Genomic DNA, 27194 nt, shown 5'->3' on the forward strand with positions numbered 1-27194 from the left:
TGGTTGGCATCTGCCGGACCTCGGCACGTATATAGTCTCGACCTCTTCAACGCTTCCTCTACCCTACACCGAGGGTTATACTGCCTATAACGTACGCGCTGAATGCGCAAGAGCGCATAGAACCTCATGTACACAATTTTTTTAAAGTGGGGGGGGGGGTCGAGGCACTAAATGTGGCCCAGTAGAAGCCTTACTGGGATCAAAAATCACGCTGAGAGAACTGTAGCTTTTCAGACTGTCTCCTACTGTCAATGGGGAGTCCCAAAGCTCAGTAGCTCCTCCTGGTACATTATTCACAGGATAAATTACAACTACTAGGTTATAGTACTGCGAGCACAACGGGGAGTCAACAGCACGAAGTTCCTTGCCGTATATTCGGCAAGGTCCACGCACGTGGTTTACCACTGCTGCGGCGCCCCAGCTACTCGTTTGGGTAGGGTTCACTTCCAAAAGCGGGCTAAGGGGGGACTTCCCTATGCTGTATCGGAAATATGCACTAGCCTAGGATAATATATCGGGTCTGGAAAAGAAAGGCCAACTAAGTATAGCAGGGATGCGTGACGTCACAGCCACTTTCCTGCTGCCGCGAACTTTGACGAGATGTCTTTCCTGTCGCGTATTTGGCGTACACTCAGCGGACGCGTACGTTTGTTAACGCTTTACCATGTTTGATTTTTCATCGCAACTTAGTTTTCCAGGCCTATCTCGTGGGCCGAGACCTCGAAGGTGGGTACGCGTTCTCGAGTATCGAGTGCCGTTCTGACTTAAGAGTCCAAAGGCAACCGATATTACGAGTATCCTAGTACTTCTGAAGGTTCGTTCATGTCAGATACCCGTTCAATGCCCGCATATACCCAACTTATCGAAGTAGATGCGCGCAGAACGAAGCGGGTCGTGAAGTATGTCGGGCTTCGGATGGAGCAGCCCGCAGAGGCAGCCATGAGAGCAAGGACCCTTCCGGGTAAGGCTTTCACCCTATACCCGTGCCTGAGGCTTCATTGATATAATGGCAAGTGCAATGGACAACGTGGTTATCCCATACACGGCCGAACCCTCCAACAATCGAGGTCAGAATCTGCCGTCTCAAAATCTCATTGAAGAGGGCTGAATGCAGTACTACAGGAACTCGAAGCGGACGTCGCTAGACAGAGGCGTGTCCTCGCGAGGGTAGCATTTATTGAGGAACGAGAACGAGAACGCAGGGCTCGTATGGCCTTGCAGGCGCCTGCTGAACCTGGCCAGGAAAATCCGAATATGACATTCGAGCGTGCTCAGCCTCTTCAACAGATCAATTCAGCGCCTGGCAGCCATGCAGAAAAAACACCAGAGCCCAAACCTGAACCGACGGGAAGGCCAGTCGAGCCTGAGCCAATACCAGTCTATTCGGACGAACCCCAAGCTTGGATCCCACAGGCTCCTCGCAGACGGGGCGAGTAACTGAGGCTAACTACTTCGGCTTCGTCTAGACTCCTCGCAATGTACTGCGTGCGGGATGTAGCTACTGACCGCTACGTCTTCCCGAGTCCACGTCACCCATGTAGCACCTCCTGGCTAACAACGAATGTCATAACCCCCGCTTTCTTTTCCTAGCACTTTATACATGCAACTGCCATTTGGTTTCTCCTTGCTATCACACTTTGCGAGTTGTTTGGCACTCCGCGACTAACTCAGGATATGCCCGCCGCCGCGGCAGCGCGTGATCTTGTTGCAGCTTTCCCCTGTCAGAGTTGCATTATCTAGGAATCACAGGTAGCCGTCTTCCTGTGACGATGCTTGAAGGAGCTGAATTTACGTTCGTTATCGTTCTCTCGCAGTACCTCAACATGCACGTACAACCCAAAGAGGCAATTCCCGACCGACACCCGCAAACTCTGAATGCAGTCTGTTATTTTGCGAGTTGCGTTTCAGCGTCTAGATCCCCCTTCGCGCTGAACTGCGTTACTGCAAGCCATCGCCTTTCCCGCGTGCATCTTCGGATGTCCTCCTTTCCGCGTCGCACACCAAGAGAAAGCCACAGTTAATTAAAGGAGGTCACCTGAGCGGCATCGGGTAGATCGACAGTTCCCCCGTTGCAATTGGCGATCAGGAATACGAGCGCGGTGGCAGTGTAATTGGCAAAGAAGGGCGCGGTTCCCACGGATAGCACGGATAAGAAGACCGCCTCGAGGCACATCAAATGGGATCATAAATCAGAAAAGCATGTTAATGCTGTACCCCTCGACCGCGCTCTTGCCTTATGTCCTACCTTCTGCGCTGACGAACCCTACGACCGCATACCAACGTCTTAATGCCTTCAACGACTCAGGCTGCTGTTCTTAATGCTGTCAACTTCATTCGCAAACTATTCCCGCGTTCTCTCAGACGTTTCTTGTTCGCACTGCTATCGAAATGGATCGGGTACGTCAAAGCATGGCGTACGGGAAGGAAGGGACCTTCGGATAGGACAGGAGACCGGGGGAGGAAAGCGAGTACATATCCCGGACCTCCCATCAAGTCACACAACGATGAAAGAGCGGTCGTCGTATGTGGAAGTCGCATACCTCCGAATATCTCAATAACGACTCCGACACCCCGAGCCACTATGGACTCGAGGGCACCCGGAAGTCCGGGTTCTCCTATTTCACGTTCGTTTCCAGACCTCCACCGCACCGTCCTGGAAGGTGGCCCGCCTCCGATCAGTATAACATTGCCGACGCCGAAAGCGACCATGGAGGTATCTCCGCGGTCGCCAGCAAGTCCGATACCTCGCAGCTCGCATTCATCGCCTGACATTCATCGGGAACTGTTAGAGCGCTTGAGTGCCGAGGATACGACACGTTACCGGTGGAGCAACCCTCTGGACTCGGGACATTGGCGATCGACTACTCCTGAATCCATTCAACTCACGGAATCTGTACAGCATGCCTTTTCTGTTGCGCCGCCCATGGGTTCCCGATCTTCTTCTCACATGAGTTCGCTCTATGTCTCCCAAGCGACCTCCAGAGCACCCTCGCGAGGGAGTTCGCGGGCAGGTTCACCGTCGGGGTCCGGCCGTCGCTCGATGTTTGGTCGGGACAACCACTCCCAGTCTGGGCTTCCATCTCGCCCTGTATCTGTTGTTGGCTCCCAGGCTCATTCAGCGTACCGCACGGCCCCACCGAAACCTCACGCCGCTGCCATTAAACGGACACCAGCCGGCTCGAGAGAACAGCTTCATGATTCATCCACCCCAACTAACGCATCTGGGAGGAACCTTCCAGACGGGTCGGTGATTGTACCACCACGCAGCCATATATCTCTCGAACAAGCACAACCAAAGCCCATCAGCCCGACCAATGTTGCGAGATATGCCCGGAACGTAGAGATGTATGTTGTATGTACTGTGTGTATATACGTGAAACGTCTCACATCCCTTATCATAATAGTAAGAAGCGTTCCGAAGACTTTACCTTTCACATCCAGGTGCAACACCGACATACCGACCCGTGAGTGCTGTGGGCTGCGTCATGAGCTCTCCTGACCTTCGCTCAGTAAGGATTTATATAACGTCCCGGAAGGATGGACAGCTTGTGAGCATCCGGAAGGTGCCCTGTATTTCTTCCACGAGACAAAGGTGAAAGCACCTCACAGTCTATAAGTAGACGTCAGACTGACGATGAGAAGAAAATCCTGACGGACGCAGACATATGCGATAAAGAAGTGTTTCAGACCATCTCTCATTTCGTACAGGCCATCGAGTATATGATCGAGTCCAGTGGCTTACAGAGGGATCCCGCCGACGAACTGGCTTTGGAGTTACTCGAAGATGAAGACGGCAATCAGACGTGCGGGTACTACTTCGCGGATACTACGCGAAAGACCTTATTCTGGCTAGAAGAAATAAAAGCTACTGAATCCATGCTGGTGGAGATTGAGGGCCCTACATGGCAGTCTCATATCAGTATGGGTTGTCTCTCCTCACAATCGAATAACGTCTTGTTAATGGTATGTCTCGCTCAGGACACGAACTCGAGTCGCGCTACTGGTACCAAATTTCTACGATCCGATTGTCAGTGAACAGCCTGCTACCTAACGTGCCTCGAGCTGACAGACCAGGTAGATCCTCCTTTATGGTGACATGATTCTGCAGGTCGCACTGTGAAATGTTCCCCTGCCATCGCACGGTCCCAGATGACACCCTACAAGAACTTCTTGGCACGCTAATTCACGGATCCATAGGTCAGTCTGTCCTTTCGGCGCGCTGTAGACGATTGTTGTAACATTCGCGAAGACTCTCTCACGTCCAGCTATTCCACATTCCCCTGGAGCCATACTGACGGCAGTGAAATGCTCAAGATAATCAAGGGTCTTAAAGGTCTGCTCCTTTGCCGTCTAGTCATTCTTCGAATTCACATAGGGCAACAGGCTTGGGCCCTTGCGGCGGCCGTCCGGCTTGCGTCGTTAGTGAGTTGTCTTCATCGCCGATGTTTGCCGATACTGACACTGCCGCAGGTCGGATAATGACCGTCCTAGGTATCTTCGGCGCAGAACTTCCCAGGGGTTTGGCTGACCCTTACGCTTGACCAGTCCACCAAAAATACATAAACTACCACGGACAGAAAGGCGCGCGTTTGGCGGCAAACCAGCCTATCTACGGGAAACCCGAATTTCCTAGGTCGTGGCGATTCCGGCTGCTATCGCCACTCCTGTTCTATGCCCCCCGAATGCACCTGGAGCAGCTGGAGAAGATCTGGGTGGACCAGGTCATCCACTATGTGCTCTGGCAGAAGGCGATAGACAAGCTCCAGGAGGAATGGGAGAACCTGTCGCTGACGGTGGGTGGCTAGTCAGCCCTTCATTCTCCAGATGCCTAAATTTAATCGTATTATTTCATAGACAACCGTCATGCTTACCGTCGATGTATCGTTCTTGGCTATCCAGAGTGTCGACGTTGGCTCCGCTACACCCAACCAGAGGTGTGCGGCCCAAATAGCCATATACTTCTCAACCGTCGCGAGCGTAGGCAGCATCATTCTTGGCCTGCTGCTCAATCGACATCATCGGGTCATATCTCGAGACGATGCTGAGGTCGCGGTATGTCATGCTATCTCTTGGGCGTCTCCCTCATCCTGACTCGTGGGTGCGTAGCAACAATATCTATGGAGCAAGTGTCACGAGTCCCGGGGCTTGGAGACACTCGCCATTATGTATAGTCTTCCGTATGCTTTGCTCATGTGGGCGTGCGTTGCTTTCACACAACTCTCTTGTGCGATTTAGCTTGAACCCTTGTTTCCAGGATGGTGACGTTTCTAGTATCGTTGTCCGGGCTCTGCTTCTCCGTAAACCCAGACGTCAGCGCAACAAGCACCGCGACACGCGTCCCCATCGGTGTGGCCTGGATATTCGTCTTGACACTGATTGCGTGGTTTCTGTATACCGACTGGGAAGGCGGCAACCACCCTGCGCTTGCACGGCTGCTGGAGCGGGTAGGGGAGTTCAGACATAAATTGTTTAGCCACGTTTCTAAAAGGCGAGATCAGTCGCCAGTGAACTTGACAAAGTTACGCCAGTTGTGTAGCCTCCAAAAGACACCCCTCACCAGTGGTACAGATGTAGGCAATGCTAGCGGATCTCAGACAGTGTAGTGTCCACTGTATCTATAGCCGTACAGAGGGGGAAGCGATGCCCATTGGGAGGCTCCTGAACGTTGCATTTCTTAGCAAGAGCAGAGCATGTAATATAGCCCTTCACGTTGATCAAGGTGCATTATATGGCATGCCTAAGCTATCATAGGTGAACACGAAGGGATGCACATCTAATTTATCAACCCATCCATTCGAATGCAAGAGTCCTCGTGGAAATCCACCAGGTAAGTCACGTCCGAAAAGACAGGCGACAACGATCGCGGATACGACGCCCTCCATCGAGGCACGAAGGTCTCCAGTGAGACATGAACAGTAGTGGCTCAGCGAGACCACACAAACAACACCTCCGCGAGGCGTGAAACGGTAACAGCTGCCTCCGCGAGACACTGAGGGTATGAACGGATGGTCTCAGCGAGACACGAACAGTACGGGGTGGCCTCTGCAAGACACGGACCCTGACGAGTAGTGGGCGGTCACGACGACACGAACCCAACGATGAACGAGCGGCCTCTGGAAGACACGGACCCAACAGTAGCGGATTGCCTCAACGAGATACCGACGAGTTCGGATGGGTCTCGAGGAGGCACCGACGACGGTAACACAATGCTCTCCGAAGAGGCACGGCCCAACATCCCCGAAGGGACGGAAATATTCCAAAAATTTCCAGAACAGCCAAAGAGTAGTCTGAATCGAGTTACACGTCCGAGGACGTGCACCAACAATTGAACTCAAGGGCGCCCTTTCCATCCTCTCCATCCTGTCCTCCCCTCGTGCCGAAACCCCCCGAAAGTGCACCCGAACGGGCGGGTATGCCGCCTCGTTCAATAGTTCTGGTTATACAACAATCGTGATCGTTGATGACCGTGTAGATCGTCATGGTAGATCGGATCCTTTCGCCAGCGCCGGGGGGCCCCGGGCAGCTGGGTCGCTCAGGCCAGACCGCGGCGCATAGATGTGTGAAGTAAGAGCTCCGGAGCGAGCTTGTCTGCCAGTACGGATACGTGGCGTGTAATCGCGGCCGAATGTGTGGCGCATGCGTTATGCAGCAGCGTAGTGCTGTGTGCCTTGCGGCATGTACAGGTATGGTCGTGCAGTGGTCTGGCCTGGGGTGAGCTGGGCTCGTTCGACGTCGTGTAGACATGTCACGGTGGTACAGTGAGTACTCTTTGTACGCTTGGAGCGTCGCGCAAGTGGGCGCGGTAGTGCATCTTCCGAGGGGCTGACTGGGTCTTCAGCAGTCTAGTGTAGAGGAGTCGGGTAATGACGGGTCGTAGACAAGTCACCGCGGTAAGTAGGGCATCGAGAGAGACACCCTCCCTCCTGGAACACAGCCGAGATAAAGCTCCTTCATCTCGCCGTCCAGAAGAGCGCAAGGATCCGGAGACACTGGTCCATCTTGCGTTCCATAGAGGGCACCGCAAGCGGCCGATTGGGAGAGACGAGACAAAGAAGCGATGGACGGAGCACCCGATCCCCATGACGGTTTCAAATCGTAGACATCCTGTACCTTCGCTGCCGCAGCAGGTCTTCAGGCGAAAGAAAGTCCAAGACGATTTTCTGGTCCGTCGTTCAGCTGGTTACAGCCGGGTCCGGCTGGAACCGATCTAGGGGGATTAGCATACTCAGACCTTCCCGCTCGCGAATGCCCTCGACGCCGAAGCGAGAGGCGTACGGGGCGAGCCTGTCGGTTTTTGAGCTGCTCTGATGATGGTTGAAAAGAAGGAGGTGACAAAAGAAAAACCTCGTTATTATATGTCATCGGGTCCGATCGAATTCGGCATCGACTCGACGCCACGGCCCGAACAATTGCCTCTTTCGGCGGCGTTGTGTACGTGTGTAGGCGTTTACATTCTCTGGCAGATATCGCTGCTTGTTCTCAATCCAGTCTAAGGACAATATTAATATGGCAAAGAAGAATACCGGTACCGAGAAGAAAGGGAACGAAAAGAAATCGGGCGCGAACAAGGATGATTCATCGGACAAACAGTCGAAGGTCCGCACCTCCTGCAGCCTTGCACTGGCATGCAACCTAGCGTGTTCTGTGCCGAACTATCCCGCATACAGGGTAAGGGTGGTCTCAAACCCGCTACTGCGGTGAATGTAAGACATATTCTCTGCGAGAAGCACTCGAAAGCCACAGAGGCCTTGCAGAAGCTGCAGGTCAGTAGCTGCCTTCGTTTATGGTCGGTTGATTCTCCAATCATAGGGACTCTGCGACTAGGAAGGGCAAAGATTTGATAAGGTTGCGCAGGAGTATTCAGAGGACAAAGCTAAAGGTAGCCCTTATCACGGTCATGCTTCGGGTCGCCGAGTCTAACAACTTGCAGCTGGTGGCAGCCTGGGCTGGATGACGCGCGGGTCAATGGTGGTACGTGCCTACTACCTGGATGAGACCGAGTTCTCGTTGACATGCTCCCAAAGGGCCCCTTCCAAGATGCAGCATTTGCCCTCGAACCGTCCACCGTCGATAAACCCAAATTGTCACCTTTGGTTAAGACGAACTTTGGGTACCACATTATCATGGTTGAGGGCCGCCGATAACGTGCCCAGGTGTATACCTCAGGAATAAGCAAATCAGGGCTAATGTAAGGGTCTGCTTGCTTGGTCGATGCCACGAGATATGTCTATTGCCAGCCTGCTATGATGCTCGCGGAGCCTGGAGTGCAGCAGCAGCGGCAGCTTTTCTCTGCTTCTTCCAAGCCATGAATTCCCTGAGCACAGCAACAACCAAGGGCACCGTAGCGGACGCGAATAACGGTGTATAGACAGCCAGTCGGTGCTCCGGCGGGAAATACAGCAACGCCAGCATGCCAGGATTGAAGAATGCGCGCGACGCGAGTGTTAACGCGTCATTCGAATGGTCGAACGCCAGTTTTGGAGAAAGCGTTGCTGCATCAAACGCCTGGAGAATCAACTTTAGTTAGATTCCATCATAGCATGGACCGACGGGGACCAGAACTTCACCTGATCCAGCGCTCGCAGCGCACCTTCTACGTCTTGTTTCACGTCCTTGCCTACGGGCATATTCTCGATTTGCTCCACTAGCTTGACGATGCTTTCAAGCGTCTGCTGGGCCTCCCGCACATTCTCGACCGTGCGCCGGCGAAGCAGGGCGTCAATCTGCCAAGAGGATACCGAACAACCAGGTGAAGGTGCCTTGATACCTTTCGGGAGACGAGGCACCCCCAAGAGTGACGAGAGCTGATTCCGGAAGATGGGGACGATTTTGTTGAGTTGGCGAGCGGTCAAGTCGAAGTGATCTTGCATGTCAGCTGGAGGGTTGTAGATCGTGACGCCTCCCCACTGGGGCAGGATGAACGAGTGAGAGGTCGTTAGGACCCCTGCGGAGTGATTTTTCAGCGCCGGCCAGCCGGAATATCAAACGACCTAGCATACCTGCGCTGTCCAGGATATGCAAGGGTCTTCTGGAAGGAGAAGGGACGAATAGTAAAAGATGTAGCACGGGGTCATTCGTCACGCCAGATGCTAAAAAAATGTAAACGGGGAGGGAGCCTCCGTATCACCCACTGATACTCACATAACGTCCATTCGGCAGAATTGACGAAGACCGTCAGGTCTTCTGGCGTAAGGCCGTATACCTCACTGCCGTTTGCTGACACTACCGATGGCGAGAACGCGAGCGGAGCGTGGTACTGTACTTGCGACTCGATGGTGAAGTTGTGGAGAGATTCGAGACGTTTCAAGAGCGGGCGTATGTGCACTAAAGCAGGGTGTGGGACAGGCGAGCGAGGTACGGCTGCTTAACTTACAAGAGAGGGCCTTGCGGATTTCCCAGCTTAGCGCGGATTTCCCAGAGGCGGCGTCTTCGTTCAAGAGGGTGAATGCGATGCGATACCGGGAAGCGTATTTGGATACGACGTGTTCGCGCTCGTGTGTGTCGGCATATGGCGAAAGGAGGGCAGTTAACTTATCTGCCAGCGCCTTCGTGGCAGCTGGCGATATACGATAAGCACAGAGATGTGGCTGTCGAAATGTTCTTACTCGAGTCACTCGTATCCCAGTGATGGAGGAGTATTCCATCCTCACTCAGTTCGTCGCCAGGTTCCCCGGTTAACTTCACGGAATAAGAACCCGAGTCCGGACTAACAGGCACATCTTCTTTTCATCACTAGAATGGGAGGACCCTAAAATGTCTGAACATACCTTTGGAAGCGCGGACAGACACTGGACCTGACAATCGAGTCTGCAATAACTGCTCCAGCTTACTGCTGAGTGCATTCAAGTCGGTGTCATCGGCGTTTGAACTGAGATAAATATTCAAGGGGAACGATATCTATTCCAGTCTCAGTAACCGCGACTTCCCACAAATTTCTTGTATAACCTCTCTTTTCGCCTGTGCCAACACCTGGCTCGTAGGCAGAGAAAGCCGTTCGATGCTGGTCGTCTGCCACCACCCCGGCATGGCTAGCAAGACCACAACCCAGTACGCAGCTAATATGCATCGTCGGAGGAAAGACGACTCGAAGGAAAGTTCAGATGGGTCACGAAATCGTTTGCGAGGCTCCGAGTCTTCCATAGTCCATTCGAGTTACCGTTGACCGAGACGAGGAGAGCTAGGCGGCGTGGGAAAGAGCATTCCCCTGGGAGGGAGTTCGTGCCACAACTTCCCTTTTCGTTCAGTACCTCCTTCTCCACAACCTCTGTCACTCTTTCCGACTTCTGCTACGCTCTTGGGAATACCTTGACGGCGTAGCAAGCTACAGCACTTGCTTATCTTCTGAAGCCTCCCTACAATTGGAATCTTCTTGTCGCCAATTACTCTGCTTATATTGTGGCTTAATCGACCTTTCGAAGATCAAAAACTCCATATTCTCGGACCTAGCTTGATTCCTGCGTAATGAGTACTAACAATGGATGGAGATCCGTCTCCGGAACCTCTTATTTAGACGACGATGTAAGGGAATGTTGAACTCAACTCAAACTCACTCTCAAATCATTATCTGTAGAGGGCTTCGGCGTACCCCGAGCGCCAATTCACACAGGGTCAAAGTGGCCAACGGCGCAGTTCTAACTCATACTATCCGGGTGATGCTGGTGACTACCGTGCAGCCCCAATATACGGAGATGCCTATCGTCCTCCTGTGCACGGTGACCAATGGAGACCTGAAAGAACTCCCCCGCCCCCTGGGCCAGATCGATATGTCCCTGACCAGTGGCGGCCAGCTGAGCCTTGGACTGCCTACCAAGACTCGGGCTGGCCGGCACGTCGAAGATCATCGGACACAATGGCTCAGACTATGGCTTCTCGGATGTTTGAACCTTCGGAATCTTGGAAGCAACACCATATAGATCGGCCACCCCGTTCTCAGTTGTAGGGCATTCTATACAACAAAATAGGTTGCGTCGCTAATCATCTTCACAGCCCGGAATCCAGCAGAGGATACACCGACAGGCGACCAGACCCATATGCAAGGGAGTTCTATGGATCTCCAAGTCGCGAGCCTGCTGGATATGATTATCCAGACCCGTTGCCGCCACCGCCCCCCTCTGATGATAGATATCGTGGCCATCCCGGCCCTCGTGATCCATATGGCTCACCACCTCGTCGCTATGATTCGTACAGACCGGGTCAAGACGATAGCTCGACTGGGGCTGGAGGTTCTCGTCCTGCAGAACCTCGCGCGTATCCTTCAATGGACAGTCCAGTGGGGGGCTTTCGCAGGGATTCTCGTCTGTCGACCTATAACCGTCGACCCTCTCCGCAGTATGGGGACTACGTCGAACGTCGCAGCCCAGTCCGCGAAAGGTCAGTAAGCGGACCCTCACGAGCTCCGCCACCTTCTCCGTCGGGTATCCTCCGGAAACCTAGACTGCGCACCTCGGATGGTGGTATGCGCCCACCCCCCGTCATGGAGTCACATGCACATACCCCCCCTCCTCGTAGAGCCTCAAGAGGATCCATGGATTCGACAGCTTCTTCGGGCAGAAAAAGAATGAGGTCGAGATCGTCGTCCATCTCGTCAGAAGCTCGGAGAGCGTCTCGAGGAAAGGTAGACCAAGAAGATCTATCCCTAATGGCACGTCCCATGGCTCGAGATGACACTCGTCCACGGCCGCTCGATTTGCCTGCTAAACCTATTACGGCTCTTTCAGGCACACAAGGCTCACCTTCGAAGAAACGCGACACGGGAAGTACGGTCAATTTAACGAATCCGGTAGTAAGACGTCCCAGTCCTCCGATAGCATCTGCTCCGAAAGTCTCAGGCCTCTCCTCTGCGCCATCTCCCCTGACACAAATGAAAGGTAATCCGCGTTCTCAGGTAGAAGTCCTGTTGAGACTAACAATTGCATAGACATGGCGGGTCCCTTTTCACAAGACTGTTATCGTCAGAATGGAATCCCTTCTGAGCCTAGGATCGCCCCGCATAGCCCGCCGAAACTCGACGGAAAGGTTCCTACACCATCTCAAGGCCAACAGGTCTTCACAGCACCCGGCGTGCTGGAAGAACCACGTATATCCCAAAATGACGTAGGTACAGTCTTAGATCGGAGGACTGTCCCCGAGGCAAATGGAGACGTAGGTAGTCCGATGGCCGTGGAATCTCCTAGCCCTTCAAGTCAACCTGTAGGCGCTGGAAATGCTGTGAACACCTCTGATAACCTTGGAGCGACCTCTGGATCGCCTCTCGCTGTCGAGAGAGTACCTTTACAAGGCGTAGATCGACAATCTTCTGGAGCAGTCTCTCTTGAAAGTTATTTGAAAGGTTCCGAAACAATCGCAGGACCATCTGGACCGGAGGCAAAGACTCTGAAGGGTGCACTATGTCGAGCTATTCAGGCGAGACGCGAGCATGACCGACAGACACGAGAAGATCGTGTGGAGCCTGTTCTGCACTCGAACTTCCTCATTGCTCCGCGGAAGGCTCCGCCATACAAGTGCTCCCCACAGGGAGTGATCAATGAGATTGCTGAGGGACCACTCAGGCGGGCCAGACTTGCTCGACACCAAGAACTTCGGAAAGGTTTCATCTCGATCTTCGCAGACCGCCATGCGAAGATTCTTCAGCATCAGCAGGAGCTCCGGGAGACGTATTTGAGACTGCACGAGGAATGGAAGGCCAAGTGCGCGGACTTGGATAGAGATAAGGCTAAGCCTCCGGCACCTGGAGAGGGTCCCTCTACTTCTGGCCGGACGACTCGTCGATCAGCTGCTACTATGGGCGATGCTGTTCGATCGGATCTGGAGATGGAACAAATCATCGCTAGCTTAGGGAATGAAGACCTGACAGATGCTACCTCCTTAGCGGCGCGTAACGCCGCCAAGATACCGGATATGATCTCTGTCGTGAAGGGTCGAGCAGACTATGTCTTCGACGACACCAACAACCGCGTTCTCGATCCTCCGAAGTTCTATTCCTCGAGGACTGGATTCTACGACTGGACTGAAGAGGAGACACAGACCTTCTTTGAGCAATTCGCTGCTCACCCCAAGCAGTTTGGTATAATCGCGGAGTTCCTACCTCACAAGACGACCGCTCAATGCATCGCTTACTACTACTTGCATAAGAAGAGCCAATTCGACTGGCGCAAGGTGATCACGATGTTTGGTCCAAAAAGGGGGAGGCGTGGTGGCAAGCGGGCTACGGATAAGCAGAAAGGCAATGCTCTGCTCACGGATATCCGCAGGCATGATGCAGAGGTCTCGGGGGATGTCAACGGATCTGGCACTCGGGGCCGAAGGGGAGCCGCGCAGAGCGGGAGGACTGTCGCATCTCGGCTCGGATTAGATGACACACCCACACCTAATTCCACTCCAGACCCAGAGACGACCAGCGGGAGACCTCGCCGTAACAGGACAACGCGTTACCCGGTTAATCCGGATGCGGATGACGACGGTACAGTCAGTCTCAGTCCCCCAGGTTTCGATGGCTGAATATGTTCACTCATATGTTCGTTATAGGATAGTGAGTCCAAGGACAGAAGGAGGGGGCGAAGGACTCGGAAGCCGAGGGTCTTGAAAGACGGGTCCGAAGAAGCTCTGGAAACCAAGTTCATTGATCAAACTGAGTCTACTGCTCGACGCAAGACAGCAACAAGCCATGCCAATTGGACAGAGAATGATAAAAGTAGCTCAGACTGCTCGTCGCACGCAGCACGCTTACTGACGCAGCGTCTACAGTTCTGTTCTTGCGATTGCTGAGTCAATACGGTGATGATTTCAAGCGAATTGCTGCTTCTATGCCACATAAGGTGCGTTCAACTGGTGTACGAATATAGCTTCCTCCTGACCTGTTAGCAGACTACGATCCAAGTGACCAATTTCTATAAGAACAACTTGAACTCGCTGCGTCTTGATCAAGTAGCGGCGGGCGCCCCGAAGCGGTCACCGACACCACATAGCGCATCTGACAATTGGCAGGACGTTCACCGCCCCTACCCACCATCGAATGACATGTCTCCTTCCCGTTATGATAGTGCTCTCCCTGAAAGACCAGACGGACCATCTGAAGAGCCGGAGCCGGAAGCCTCTCAGCAACCTAGGCAACCTACCCCTCCTCCCCCGCCTGCTTCTGGCCAGCAGCAAGTTATAGACTTTCGGAATGGCGTAATAATTGACCAGCGATCAACATGGTTCAGTGCTGGCTCAAATGGCGCTGGTCCTCAACCACCTGCTGGGCCACTAGACCCCGCCGGCCATTTTACCGGGACTGTCGATCTCGGGCTACGCATGTATCAAGGCATCCAGCCTCAGATCCAGTATCGTCCTATGGGCGGACCTCTGCCCAGCTTAGGTGCTGTTCTTCCTGGCCAGGGTCTCCAGTATGGCTTCACGCCGGAATATAATACCTATGGTCGTCTGCCCTATCATCGCTCGATGCCGCTTGGAGCCGCTGATCCGCGACATCCACCGCTACCAACACGCCAAGATGAACGACCCTATTCCGGACATCCGCAGAATTCTCCTACCTACAATACCTTCACGCCCGATCAGTATGCCGGTCAACCCGGTCAGCCTCACTGGCCAGCGAGCTAGTACAGGTCATTGATCCGGAGGTAACGCCCAGAGATCTCTTAATATTGCTCTGTCATTTCTGTGTCCGTAGCCGCTCTGGGTACCGCTGACGTCTAATGTGTTTTTTTCTCTGCTGTTATCACATAATTGGTTCCACTAGGCTAAGTATATCGAGTTCATCCTTGGTTCATCCCGCCCAACTTCAAAGTTCGGCATATTCCGGAGGGTATCGGTCCCACCTCAGCAGTGTCTCCGGTTTATCACAAATCGATCGAAAGATGTTTGATGTCTGTCGCTCGAGAGGATCGAGAGAGCACGCTCATCACCCGCTCAAGACGTAGGTCCCTTTGACAGCGTAAGATCGGTAATCACAGGCTGAGTCGAGGGAACGCACGAGAGCTAACTACAGTATGTGAGTGTCCTATCCAAGGATGAAGGTGCGTGGGGCTATACCACTCACGCCGATAAATCCGTCAGAATTGCGTGAGATATGTCTGGCGCACTGTTTGTGTCCTCGCCTGGACTACTACATGCGGGCGAATCCCAGCGGCCTCCAACCATACGATGACGCATATGCTGCAATAAGCCAGTCATACAGACCTATAAATTCTCTGCATGACATGCTGGTCGTTAACGTCGCATCCTTGAATGGTGTCTTTCATGGTTCCAACCAAGTGGACCCTCGTGCCCTGCGACGGTTCCGTCACCCTTGCAGAACTCGTTGACTATCGTCTCGAGCAGAATTACGATCACACGTACGCAGTCTTTCCTTCCGACGGTCCTACTGCAGAACCTGTAGAGATCACGTTCTTGGAATGGGGCCGGGCGATCCACCGGATGGCTCATATCGTCCGTCCTGAGCCAGCGTCCGGAGCGCGGGAGGTCGTTGCCTTGATGATGAATACCGACACCCTGATGTATACCACGACAATGATGGCTGTGGTGAGGGCGGGACTAATAGTGCGTTGTGATTATCTTCAACCCGATGTTAATATACATTACAGGACATCTGTTCTCTTGATGTAGCCGTATCCAATGTCTATACGCAATCCCCCGGCTACAGTGGCGCACTTGCTTCAGAAGACGTCCTGTCATCGTCTGATTACAACGTCCAGTTCACTCGGCTCGATCGTCGCCGGGGTCCAAGCTGAACTTGCGTCCGTAGATTACCAGCTGCAGGTCAAGGAGTTACCGTCTCTCTTTGATGCGTTCCCCTATCTTGGTCATGAGAAAAGCAGCGATCCATCTATTCCCTACCCGCGTTTGAACCATAGCAAGATGGACGACATCGTCACATATCTGCATTCTTCCGGCTCTACTGGACTCCCCAAGTCCATTCCTCATACAAACAAAACTGTCCTGGGCTGGTTCGGTGGAAGTAAGCACTAGGACCTTTTACTCCGGCACGGCTACAATAACTCACTCCTCGGCATGTTTTCAGCCGTAGCCCTTGATATGTTCCGCTATCCCAGGCATCTGAAGTTTGGCGTGCCGCATCTCCCGACGTTTCACGTCTTAGGTGCCGCCTTCCAAGTTTGGTATCCCTTGCTAGCCGGGACAACTGTAGCTTTCTTCACCCCCACATATCCGGATCCTCCACCTATCCCGAACCTTGGCAATATACTAGAAGCTGTGAAGCGATCTAAAGTCAACGCCTTGACCTCTGTGCCCACTTTCCTGGAGGTGCGAAGCAGTTGGTTGCCGTCATATTGTCGCATCAGATCCTGACGGCTTGGATACAGTTATGGTCGCAATCCGATGACGCCGTCGCTTTTCTGGCATCTATGGAGATCGTGGTAGGTCGCTCCGAATAACTATGTCGTAAAGCCGAGTGCTGAGGCCACATGAGTAGCTCTTCGGCGGAGGTCCCTTGTCTCGACACGTTGGAGACAAACTCGCCTCGAAAGGTGTTAACTTACACTCTGGCTATGGCGGGACTGAATTCCCATGTCCTACATACATGACACCCCCTCCTGGAATGGCAGAGCCCACAGACTGGGAGTATCTCCCCTTTGATTCGAAAGTGCCGACACGGATGGTTGCGCAAGGTGACGGGATGTACGAGCTTCAGATTTTGGTAAGTACATCCTGAATGAACCTGGTAACGGACTAAGGGGTACTCGGCGACCTAGGATAGTGACTCTCACCCTCTGCTGATCAAAAATATGCCGGATGTCCCTGGTTATGCCACATCTGACCTCTTCGAGAAGCACCCAACGAGGGAAGGTCTGTGGAAAATGTATGCTGCCACAGCTTCTACGACTGTCGACGGGTTGGCAATCCTGACGGCTGCATACAGTGTAGGACGAGCTGACGATTTGGTTATTCTCGCTTCAGGTCAGCATATATCTGCATGGTATGTCGAAGCTCAAGATGCCTTTTCTAATTCAGCATTTGATAGGGGAAAAGATCGTGCCTGGCCCCATCGAAAGCAAGATCTTAACCTCACCCCTCGTTTCCGGCGTCATACTATTCGGTCGCGGTCATAACCAAGCCGGGATCCTCGTAGAACCAAGACTGGAATATGTCGTCAACCCATTGGACGACGTCGCTTCGGCTGAATTTCGCAACATGCTTTGGTAGGTCACCTGAGTTTTCCGGTAAAGCAGGTTGCTTATGTATCTATCAGGGCTATTGTGGAAGAAGCAAACAAGGAGGCTCCGGCATATAGCCGAATATTCAAGGAGATGATCTTAGTCACTGCCCAAGACAAGCCTATGCGGCGTGCAGCCAAAGGTACGGTCATCAGGAAGGCCACTCTGGCAGATTATGCGAAAGAGATCGATGATCTGTGGGTCGTCGTTCCATCGTCCCTAAAGAGCGTATGCTGACGTATTGTGTAGGTATGCGAGATTGGAGTCAAGTGAAGGTGACAGCGTTCAACTTCCGAAGAGTTGGAATGAGGCCGATCTTCAGGAGTGGCTTATGGCCCAAGCAGAGGGCCTCAGTGGACGCAGTCAGCACAGGGAGCCGGATCCTGACGTCGATCTATTTTCCCAAGGATTTGACAGGTATGTTTTGTCAGGCTCCGCAATTCTGATACAAGGTGCTACTAGTCATGGTTAGCCTAAGCGCAACTTTTCTACGGAACCGTATCACGGAAGCGCTGCGCTCGTCGGAGAATTCGACGATGAAAACCGCTGCCATGTCTGTACCGCAAGACTTCGTCTTCGCCAACAACACTATCCGGTCATTAGTGCTGGCTATCCGAAATCTGCTAATCCCTCAGGCAATTGATCACGCACACCAGTCCCATGCTACCATTATGGATGACTTGGTCAAAAAGTATACCACAAGCATGGTGAAGCCGGAGCGGCAAGATACACCTCCCCTTCCGCCGAAAGCGACCGTACTTGTCACCGGCACAACTGGGGGTCTAGGGTCCTACATTCTCTGGATGCTGCTCGAGGATGATCAAGTGGAGCGGGTGTACGCATTTAATAGGAAATCTACCAAGACGGCTCTGGCTGCACGACAGAACGCATCCTTTAAAGAGCGAGGTTTGCCCACTAGTTTGTTGACGTCTTCGAAGCTCTTCTTGGTGGAGGGCGAGGATGCTGAGGATGGATTGGGGCTCTCTAATTCTTTGTACGAAGAGGTCTGTCTTCTTGACGGGACATCGCTACTCGCGTTCGCTAACATTCGCGATGTCAGTTACGGGCTACCTGTACTCATATCATCCACAATGCTTGGAGACTGGACTTCAACCTAACCGTTGCATCCTTCGAGCCAAACATTAAGGGAGTGAGGAATCTCATAGACTTGGCTCTAAGATCTTCATATGGCGTTAACTTCCGGTTCGTCTTCGCGTCTTCCGTCTCTGTGGCGCAAGGCTGGCCTAGAGACCGTGGAACGTTCCCGGAGGAGTCAGATTTGCCTGTAGATGTGGCCGTAGGGGCGGGTTATGGGGAAAGTAAATTCGTATCCGAACAGGTAATTCCCATCGACGCTGATCATTTTTCTGTGAGTCGAATGACTGAAGCGCTCGACCCAGCTCCTTGCGAAAGCGGCGGAATGTGGGCTGCAGACGACAACACTCCGGATTGGCCAAATTTGCGGCGGTAAGTCAAATGGCTCATGGGCTACCACGGATTGGGTGCCTATGTTGGTCAAGTCGAGTAAAGCCTTGGGATGCCTACCGAATGCGCATGGGGTTAGTGATTGCGCGTGTTCCTTACAATTCTAGTAATAAACGCGACCTGACAGGTGGTTACGTGGGTGACCTCGGATGTGGTGGCGCAGGCTGTCCTTGATGCGACATTAGCGAAGGAGGGTCCTCCTTCCGCCCTCAACATATTGCATCCGCGGCCTGTGCCTTGGTCTCTCATTATTTCGGGGATCAGCAGCGCCTTGGCGAAGATCGTTGATGATGGCAGCAACGAACCTCTACCGATCGTGTCATTCAGACAATGGGTAACACTCTTGGAGGCCAAAGCCAGGGACGCTACCGAGAAGGATATGAAAGCCATTGTGAGTCTGAATGAGTTCATAACATCCCCTCTGACCTGTCGCCTAGCCTGCCCTTAAAATCCTACAATTCTATCAACGTATGGCCTCGTCTGACGAAGTATTACGTGCCTCCGGGAGGACAGACGAAGAGACTGGTATGCTGCCATTTGTAACCGAGAAGGCTCAGAGTATAAGTGCGACTCTGAGAGAAGCCCCTCAGCTGGTCGAGGAAGATGCAGAACGGTGGATCAAATATTGGCATGGGAAGGGACTCTTGTACTGAGGCTCGGAGGACTGATTGTTGGGAGATATGAGAGCCTATATAATTGTGACAATTCAATAACCATACCCATATTGTTCGCTCCTTTCCTAAGGATCTCGTAATAAGTATTATTTCGCATTCCCAAGCCGTTTAGACGGTCTAGTTATCGTCTTTGTTGTAATGACGCGATAATTCACGCGCTGGTATATATATAGTGCTGCCCAAGTGCTCAGAGAATGGTGAATGTCGTGGCTTCGCGCTCTCTACCTCAGATTCACTGGAAGCCACAATATTGTGGCCCGGGCTCGCGTGGTCATCATGATCTCGTGCTTGCACCGCCACTTGTTAGCCCGGTCCGGAGCTGCTCTTTAGCGAGCACTGGTCAAGCGTCGCGCCTGCCTGTGGCGGCTACCCTCTGCTACCAAGCTGGTTGTACTAGTAGATTGTATCTGGACGGCCTACTATGGCGAGCACGATGAGTACGAAGCTGAACATGGACGGCATCATGCTGTTTGAGGAGCCATTTGTTCGAGTCAGTGTATATGTTGCAACGCTGAACAAATCTGAGGCTAACCCGTGCGAAGGTTCCGTACGAGAACTATCGCAAGGTCTTCCGCGCGTCGCAGCGGCATGTCGAAAAAGATCTGTCGGGGGTGCAGAAAGCTGCCAGTGACATCGAGAACCGATGGCGCGCAGGTGGCCATGACGTCGACGAAGCAGTCAAGTCTGTCCAGGCCATGATTGGGCGGGTAGAGGGTCTTAAACGAAAGGTGGCCTGCAGATGATACTGTATTCCAGTCAGAGGACTTAAATCTCATGCTTGCAGCTGTCCGACCTTCATGATACATCCGGTAAACCTACGCAAGATGTCATGCGCGAGCGCCTCAAGTACCTAGGTCAAGTGGAGACTATGCAGAGCGCCGACGGACATGAATTCGCCCAATGGTCGGATGTCCGACTCGATCGATGGTTAGTAGACTGGTCTTTGCGTAGGGGGAGGGAGAAAAGCGCGAGGAAGATAGCCCAGGAGAAGGAGATCCAGGTAGGTCTTACCTCCTACCGACTCGCGTTTCATTCACATTGCATGAATACAGTGCTAAGCACATTGCAGAAACTAGTGGACATCGATTTGTTTACCGATATACACCGGATAGAAACTGCTCTAGAAGGACATAGCTGTACGGAGGCTCTCGCGTGGTGCAGCGAGAACAAGTCCGCGCTCCGCAAAGCGAAGGTGAGTTTACGTATTTCCTCCGCTTTTACGAACTAAAACCTCACCGCTTCAGAGCACACTGGAGTTTGATTTACGCCTCCAAGAATACATCGAGCTATGCCGTGCAGGTAAAGCGGTCGAAGCGATCGCGTATCTCAAGAAACACCTCACATCATGGCAAGACACACACTTGGCGCAAATCCGACAGGCCTCAGCCTTGCTCGCCGTCTCGCCCTCTACAAAGACTGGGTCATATAAGGTATGTGTTTCCCCACGTATCTTCCTTCCTGTCATGCATTATCCTCATTCCGTCTCCCCAGCGTCTCTACGACGTCGCACGCTGGAAGACGCTGGTCCAGGCGTTCCGCCTTGCCGTATACAGCCTCAACACGTTACCAACCGAGCCGCTGTTTCACTACGCGCTGAGCGCGGGCCTCGCCTCCCTGAAACTGCCCGCATGCTACGACCCCGCCTCGAAGAACGCGGACTGCCCCGTCTGCGACCCGGCGCTGGGACAGCTTGCGAAGGAGGTGCCCTTCAGCCACCACGTGAACTCCACGATCGTGTGCCACATCACGGGCAAGGTCATGGACGAGGATAATGCGCCGATGGCGTTCCCCAACGGCTATGTCTATTCGCGAGAGGTGGGTCGCTCGCGACGTGTTTCAAAGCTGAAATTAATCCCCTCTTTCTGAATGAACAGGCGTTGGAAGACATGGCTGCAAAGAATGATGGGATCGTGACGTGCCCCCGCACCAATCATAGTTGCGAGTTTTCGGCATTACGAAGGGTATACATTTCGTGATCGCCTGCAGCTGTCGATTCGGGATGCATCGACTATAATTTTGTGAGTGCGGATGCTGGGTGTGTATGTCAAATGTATGTAGTTTTATTCTCGCAACGCACGCTAGCAACAGAGGTGTACTATGTCAAGTTTCTGTCAAACCTACGCCACTTTAACTACCCGCTCCTGTCTTCCCTGTCCTCTTCCAATAGCTTCTGTGATTTGCAGAGTGTCCCTCTGCGGTACCGATCAGCGGTAATGGTGTCGTTTCAGGTTTACCCCGGGAGAAAAGAAGCCCTGCCTCCCTTCCTTTCTTCCATCTCTTCTCTGCAGCCAACTTCTCATGATCACTTGTAGTCCAACTCCTCTCGGCAAATGCTCCGGAACCGACGTGAAATGAACTGGAGTAAATGAAGAAAACGGGAAGAAATTCATTTTTATTGTATTTTGAGCACCGGCACCGGCGGGACCTCCGTTTGCCGGAATTGCCAAAAAGGATCGTCCTCAACTTGCACGTTGCGCGCTGCAGCTACTGCGGGTGGGGCCTGAGGTCGAAGGGTTTTGTTGTCTCTCTATTCTCTCCCTCTCTAACGATCTGTAATAACATACTAATCCTCGGCAAGATGTTGCGTCCCCAGAAAGTGACGGCCCGCGAGGCACGCGATGCGGCTCAAGCGCATCGAAGAAACCAGACGCCAGAGTCACGAACCGTCACTTGGAGAGCCATCGAACCCTGGCAGAGGGACAACGACTATATACTCGCCGGGTACCGCAGGTAAATTACCCACCGCCGCTGCTCCGCCTGCCGTTGTAGCTCACCGCAACACATTTACAGAGCCCAGCGCAGCTTCCGCGGCTGTCTGGCATCCGTCTTTGGCTGTGAGTGGCTGAGCAATGGCGGATCCGCCTCATTCCACAACTAATTGACTGACTGACTGACTGTGTACTCGGTGCCTTTCACTTGGCAGACCTTCACAACGAGACAGGTCAGTACGCCCGCAGCGTTGCCGTTTGGCTGCTGATACACTTTCCCCCACCTGCGCTGGCAGTGAACATACACAGCCATCTCTGGGGCGCGCTGCTCTTTGCGTACCTCCTGTGCACGTACCCGCGCACGTACCTCGCGGCGCACGCAACAACAACGTGGGCGGATTACGTCGTCGCTGCGATATTCCTCTCGTCGGCCGTGTTCTGCCTGGCGAGCAGCGCGGGCATGCACACGTTCTCGTGCCACTCGGAGCCGGTTAGTAGTGTAGTTGTCCATGTCATCATTGAGGGGGATCGTCGCTGTCCCGCCCCGCCGCCACAGCTTAGTGATTGCCTTCGCTTTGTTCCAGGTGTGCGCGCGCTGCCACGCGCTGGACTATACGGGCATTGTCGGTCAGTACTCAGTCTGTGTGTCCGCTGCTGGTTTGTTTGGCGCGCTCACTGTGGCGTGTATTTCACGTTTCGCCCGCAGTGCTAATTGTGGGATCGTTCTTCCCGTGCGTGTATTACGGGTTCTACTGTGACCCGTTCTGGAGAGCGCTGTATCTGACTGTCATTTTGGTCTCTGGGCTCGGTGAGTACCGTCACTACATTTTGTCTTCCTTGGCAGGAGCGGATGCACCGCCTCTACAATGAAAATGCTTCCTCTTTATTGACTGCTCCCGCGGCTGTAAATTAACTTCACGTGTACAGGGGCGGCGTACATAGTCCTTAACCCGGAGTATGCTCGGCCGAGCCACCGTGGAGCGCGGACGAAGGTGTTTATTGCGCTGGGACTGTCCGCGGTGCTGCCGGTCACGCACGCGCTCGCGTCGCATGGCTTTGCAAAGCTGCTGCGCGAAATGGGATTCGGGTGGCTCGTGCTCTCCGGCGCGCTGTACATCGCGGGGGCCCTATTATAGTGCGTCATCCTGTTGCCCTCTCACGGCTATTTTCGTCTGTGTTAATTAAAGACACTCTCGCTGCCGGTGGTCTCGGTGTTGTTCTCCCGTTGTGCCAATTCAGCGCGAACCGGATCCCAGAACGCTTCGAGCCGGGGCGGTTTGACTATTTCTTTGCGTCGCACCAGATATTCCACGTGTGCGTGGTGCTGGCGGCGCTGGCGCATTATACGTGCGTGCTGACTGCGTTCGAGCATTGGCATTCCCGCGGCGGGCAGTGCGTTTAGAGAGGACGGAGTGACGTGTGTATGTACTCACGGGCCATGCGGGGATTGTTTACTCGAGTCTAATATTAACTTTTATGTTGTCCTCTGATGTCGGGCATTTGGGTATGTTGGACAGGTCTGGGGCCGTATGTTTGCTGTCTACTGACTAATCGTCCGATACTGCTCAGAGTCGGGTGCTTCTGCGTGCGTATGTTGTTGTGGGATAACATACAGACGCACTAACACATGCGTAGGGTTCACGTCACTTGTGCTTATATATACTGAGACCTGAGAGACGCCTGCGATATCTGGGAACCTTATCTGAGAAGGAATGAGGACGCGAGGGCGCTCCGTATACTTTGGCAATGAAGGGCGCATTGTGGCCCGGGGACACAAGAAAGTGACAATTAGATGGACTTTACGGGCTTGACAGAGTGGCATGATCGCAGATCGAGAGCGAGTGCCTTGATGCTATCTAGGTACGGAGGAAGGCAGCGATCCAGGCCGGGCCACCGAGGACGCAGATGAGATAGGCCCCGGGACGGGCACTGGGAAGGTCCATGTGAAGGGCGGCCTGTCCGAGGTCCGGGGTATTTTTGGGCGGTGTGCGCAGGGTTTTCCGCGAGCGTACGGCGTGTTTTGGCGGGCGACACTGGTTTCCGCCGTCATTAAATGGAGTGCAGCGGCGGGGGAGGCAGGCGTGACGCAGCTGGGATATGACCGCAGGCCACGTGTGCCGGTGCCGCGCAATCGGTGCCGAGGTGAGGGCAGGTCCCGAAAAGGAAATGTGACAGAAGCGCGCGTCCTGGCGTATGCAGAGTGTGGCCTGACTGATATTCCCTCGCTCCGCGACCCGGCGCCGAAAATGTGAGCAAGCCGGGCCTTTTCCTGGCTTTTCGCTACCGTGCATTCCACCCTTCACAGTCCCCCCGACGTCCCCCTCCTCCTCCTGTCCCGCCCCTACCCATGTGTCACTGCGCCGCCTGCACCCTTTAAAGCAGACGCCGTCCAGAACACAGCGTCCCCTGCCCAGCCATGTATCCAGTCGGCATCCCCTGTGTCGTGAACGCCTTCCTTTCTTCCTCCTCCTCCGTCCAGTTCGCCATCGCCATCGTCGTCGCCGCCGTCCTCCTCATCCTCGCACTATGCTCATCACCGTTTGCCACCAAGCCAAAGGACGGCGAGCCCGCCCATCTGCCAGACCACTCGCTCTTCGCCATCGTACCCTTCTTCCGTAATCGTTTCGACTTTCTCAGCTGGGGCTTTCGCGTTACCGGCGAGTCTCTGTTCCAATTCCGACTGTTGCAGGTACGTGCCGTACCTGCGTCATGTTTGGTCGGGCGTGCTCACATGCACCGGCCAATTCAGCACCAAGTCATTGCGGTCTCGGGGGAGGCGGGGCGCAAGGCTTTTTTCACCGCCAAATCCTTGGACCTGAATGAGGGCTTCAAAGTCCTATCGGGCGCAGTGAGTTCATCACGCCTTCCTATCTCTGATCAACGCCTCAATATACTATGATTTGCGCGCAGATCCCGATGTTGCGGGGCGTCACCTCCGACCTCGAAATGCGCCGCATCGCGCAGATATACAAGCGCGTGTCCATCGTGCAGCGCGAAGACCGACTCACGCAGCGTACGTCCCGTTGACGCCATTCATCATGCGCATTCCTGACTTCTTGTGTTTCGGCTGCGCGCGCGTCTCCATTAGTCCTCCCAGAAATTATCGAAGACTGCCGCCGGATCATGGGGTCCTGGGGATCTTCGGGCAGATTTGATCCGTTCGAACGAGTCTACGACGTAAGCATGATTACGTCTTTGTCCCCGCAGGCATCCCGCTTACCTTGCCCGCTCCCAATAATCATGTGTAGCTCGTATTCCAGACGACTGTGCGTAGTCTGACATGTGTTGAGATAGCGGACGACGCCGCGGTGGTGGCGCGTCTCAAGCATCTCTATGGGCGCCTCGATAGCGGCACCACACCCGCAACGGTTCTATTACCGTGGTTCCCAAGCCCTGCTATGGTAAAGAAAGTGTGGGCCACCAAGCAGATATACGACATCTTAATGGGCGCGATCAACGCGAGGATCCAGAGCGGCGTCCCGCGGAACGATACCCTCCAAATTCTGCTTGATTACGGCGACGACAAGTTAATTATCGTAGGGGTAAGCTCGCACTCTAATCTTCCGGCTGAAAGGTGCAGCGCTAATCGACTTCATTAGTTCTTTATCGGGTTAATTGTGGCGGGCGCGAGAGCTACCGGGGCATCTGGTGGGTTCTCTCCGCCCTTCTGGCCATTCTATAGATAAGCTGATTGTGTATGTTTGCAGCTTCGTGGCTGGTCACGTTCCTCGGCGGAGACCCGGAGTGGCGACGCAGAGCCCGCTCCGAAATTGAAAGCCTCCTTTCTGTCTATTCACCGGTTACTCCTTTGCGAACATCGTATGCTTCACAAGATCAATCCCCTTCGCCTGCACCCTCAATACCACAGTCCCCCGAATCCTCACATCGCCCGCCGTCCCCGCCATCCCTTTCTTCCCGCCTAGCCGACATCCCGCTATCAGCGTGGGAGGGCTCCACGCCCGTCCTGGACGCGGTCATCCGCGAAACCCTGCGGCTTGCGCAGCCGCACACCGCGATGCGGCGGAATGTCGGGCCCGACCTGGTCATCGACGGGAAGACCGTGCCGAGCGGCGCCTACGTCGTGTACCCGTTCAGCGACGTGCACCTCGACGCGGACATCTACCCCGATCCCTGGCGGTTCGACCCCGGGCGGCCCGCGGACGCGAAGCGCGCTCATGCGTGGGTCGGGTGGGGCGGGGGTAAGACGGTGTGCCTCGGCCAGCGCCTCGCGAAGCTCGAGATGAAGATTATTGCGGCGATGTTTTTGGTTGGGTTCGACTATGCGGTTGTGGATAAGGCGGGGAAGCCTGCGGACCCGCTGCCCAAGCCGAATTGGAACGACGCGCTGATGTGTCGGCCCGAGGCTGGGTCGTGTTATGTCAAGTATGAGAGGGCGGCTTCATCGACATCTTCAAGTTCATCTTCATCGCCATCGTCACCATCATCACCATTATAGATCAACGTGGGATTCAAGTTCTGGGCTTTCGATTCTTCCATGGTATCTTCTCCACTGTCTTTCACCTCGTTGCCTCGTTTTGGACGGGACTTGGGCACTCTGGATGGACTGTATTCTTTATTCTCCGTCTCCGTCGGCTGCTGACTTATGATCCACTCACCGTCATTGCTCTGCTCTGCTCTTAGACTTTCTTGCCACTCTCCTTAACGTATTACATTTATTGCTTTTACTTATTCTCGTTTTGCTTCTCCTCTCCATGTTCTTTATGTTTTTCGTTCTCTTTTCTTTCTTTTCTTTTCTTTTCTTTCAAGTCGTCATGTGGGGTTATATGTTTGTGTTTGTACGTTGCTGACTGGCTCTCTCAGCGCTAGGATTATCTTAGACATATACTTAGGTAGCATCTGTTTCGATAGTAGTACTACTCCAAGCGTAATTGCAGGCAAGAGAAGTCCTCAGATCTTACTACGCGCGTTTGAATTCGGGCCCGAGATGAGATGAAATTACACTCAGAGGCTTCGAATTCATTAACGTAGGTTATACGACAGCTATACTTTCATATGAAGCGCGGTCGTAGTATAGATGCCAAGCAGTCGGGGTGTATACATGACGACAGACAGCCGGTGGTTTGGGTACGCCGGACGACTATGGCACGCGGGATCTTCCATCGACGACGTCCAGCGAGATATCCCGATTCCTTACT

General features: G+C 53.7%; 9 protein-coding genes across 9 annotated transcripts; 8 read left to right on the forward strand and 1 right to left on the reverse strand.

Annotated features, from left to right (window-relative positions):
* Positions 1–569: 569 nt before the first annotated feature.
* Positions 570–1635, forward strand: GLOTRDRAFT_122870 (uncharacterized protein). Its single transcript, XM_007871216.1, has 6 exons — positions 570–642; positions 699–726; positions 779–814; positions 872–961; positions 1015–1067; positions 1123–1635. The coding sequence occupies exons 1-6, from the start codon at positions 601–603 to the stop codon at positions 1435–1437; spliced, it is 564 nt and encodes a 187-aa protein (XP_007869407.1). The 5' UTR covers positions 570–600; the 3' UTR covers positions 1438–1635.
* A 652-nt stretch (positions 1636–2287) lies between these two features.
* Positions 2288–5704, forward strand: GLOTRDRAFT_122871 (uncharacterized protein; the record flags this gene model as incomplete). The annotated part of the gene is made up of 12 exons (XM_007871217.1): positions 2288–3345; positions 3405–3464; positions 3511–3592; positions 3709–3919; positions 3979–4027; positions 4109–4197; positions 4250–4333; positions 4376–4422; positions 4578–4793; positions 4855–5052; positions 5107–5198; positions 5255–5704. 12 exons carry the CDS (start codon positions 2288–2290, stop codon positions 5601–5603), a joined length of 2535 nt encoding a protein of 844 aa, XP_007869408.1. The 3' UTR covers positions 5604–5704.
* Positions 5705–7625: 1921 nt separating this feature from the next.
* Positions 7626–8144, forward strand: GLOTRDRAFT_47568 (FKBP-like protein; the record flags this gene model as incomplete). The annotated part of the gene is made up of 4 exons (XM_007870986.1): positions 7626–7763; positions 7825–7879; positions 7931–7971; positions 8025–8144. The coding sequence occupies 4 exons, from the start codon at positions 7626–7628 to the stop codon at positions 8142–8144; spliced, it is 354 nt and encodes a 117-aa protein (XP_007869177.1).
* On the reverse strand, positions 8024–10140 carry GLOTRDRAFT_80455 (uncharacterized protein; the record flags this gene model as incomplete). Its single annotated transcript, XM_007871218.1, has 8 exons — positions 8024–8505; positions 8568–8944; positions 9000–9089; positions 9142–9324; positions 9374–9556; positions 9606–9719; positions 9768–9897; positions 9946–10140. The coding sequence occupies 8 exons, from the start codon at positions 10138–10140 to the stop codon at positions 8242–8244; spliced, it is 1536 nt and encodes a 511-aa protein (XP_007869409.1). The 3' UTR covers positions 8024–8241.
* Positions 10141–12357: 2217 nt separating this feature from the next.
* Positions 12358–13071, forward strand: GLOTRDRAFT_11638 (uncharacterized protein; the record flags this gene model as incomplete). The annotated part of the gene is made up of 1 exon (XM_007870945.1): positions 12358–13071. A coding segment is annotated over one exon (714 nt), but the record flags the coding sequence as incomplete, so codon positions are not given.
* A 2187-nt stretch (positions 13072–15258) lies between these two features.
* Positions 15259–19475, forward strand: GLOTRDRAFT_65043 (acetyl-CoA synthetase-like protein). Its single transcript, XM_007871219.1, has 15 exons — positions 15259–15537; positions 15604–15949; positions 16019–16260; positions 16320–16373; positions 16430–16654; positions 16710–16816; positions 16877–16914; positions 16979–17156; positions 17207–17368; positions 17421–17588; positions 17644–18175; positions 18232–18510; positions 18572–18730; positions 18784–19047; positions 19094–19475. Exons 1-15 carry the CDS (start codon positions 15415–15417, stop codon positions 19307–19309), a joined length of 3093 nt encoding a protein of 1030 aa, XP_007869410.1. The 5' UTR covers positions 15259–15414; the 3' UTR covers positions 19310–19475.
* Positions 19476–19692: 217 nt separating this feature from the next.
* On the forward strand, positions 19693–21462 carry GLOTRDRAFT_112215 (uncharacterized protein). The gene is made up of 7 exons (XM_007871220.1): positions 19693–19820; positions 19873–20058; positions 20115–20330; positions 20400–20522; positions 20575–20760; positions 20822–21145; positions 21205–21462. Exons 1-7 carry the CDS (start codon positions 19752–19754, stop codon positions 21304–21306), a joined length of 1206 nt encoding a protein of 401 aa, XP_007869411.1. The 5' UTR covers positions 19693–19751; the 3' UTR covers positions 21307–21462.
* A 356-nt stretch (positions 21463–21818) lies between these two features.
* On the forward strand, positions 21819–23579 carry GLOTRDRAFT_80468 (HlyIII-domain-containing protein). Its single transcript, XM_007871221.1, has 8 exons — positions 21819–22060; positions 22121–22164; positions 22254–22271; positions 22335–22528; positions 22623–22665; positions 22745–22846; positions 22966–23173; positions 23278–23579. The coding sequence occupies exons 1-8, from the start codon at positions 21909–21911 to the stop codon at positions 23438–23440; spliced, it is 924 nt and encodes a 307-aa protein (XP_007869412.1). The 5' UTR covers positions 21819–21908; the 3' UTR covers positions 23441–23579.
* Positions 23580–24340: 761 nt separating this feature from the next.
* On the forward strand, positions 24341–26951 carry GLOTRDRAFT_112217 (cytochrome P450). Its single transcript, XM_007871222.1, has 7 exons — positions 24341–24727; positions 24788–24886; positions 24949–25051; positions 25127–25215; positions 25287–25580; positions 25638–25686; positions 25746–26951. The coding sequence occupies exons 1-7, from the start codon at positions 24455–24457 to the stop codon at positions 26492–26494; spliced, it is 1656 nt and encodes a 551-aa protein (XP_007869413.1). The 5' UTR covers positions 24341–24454; the 3' UTR covers positions 26495–26951.
* The last annotated feature ends 243 nt before the right edge of the window (positions 26952–27194 follow it).

Source organism: Gloeophyllum trabeum (genome assembly GCF_000344685.1).
Source record: "Gloeophyllum trabeum ATCC 11539 unplaced genomic scaffold GLOTRscaffold_00013, whole genome shotgun sequence".
Classification (NCBI taxonomy): domain Eukaryota; kingdom Fungi; phylum Basidiomycota; class Agaricomycetes; order Gloeophyllales; family Gloeophyllaceae; genus Gloeophyllum; species Gloeophyllum trabeum.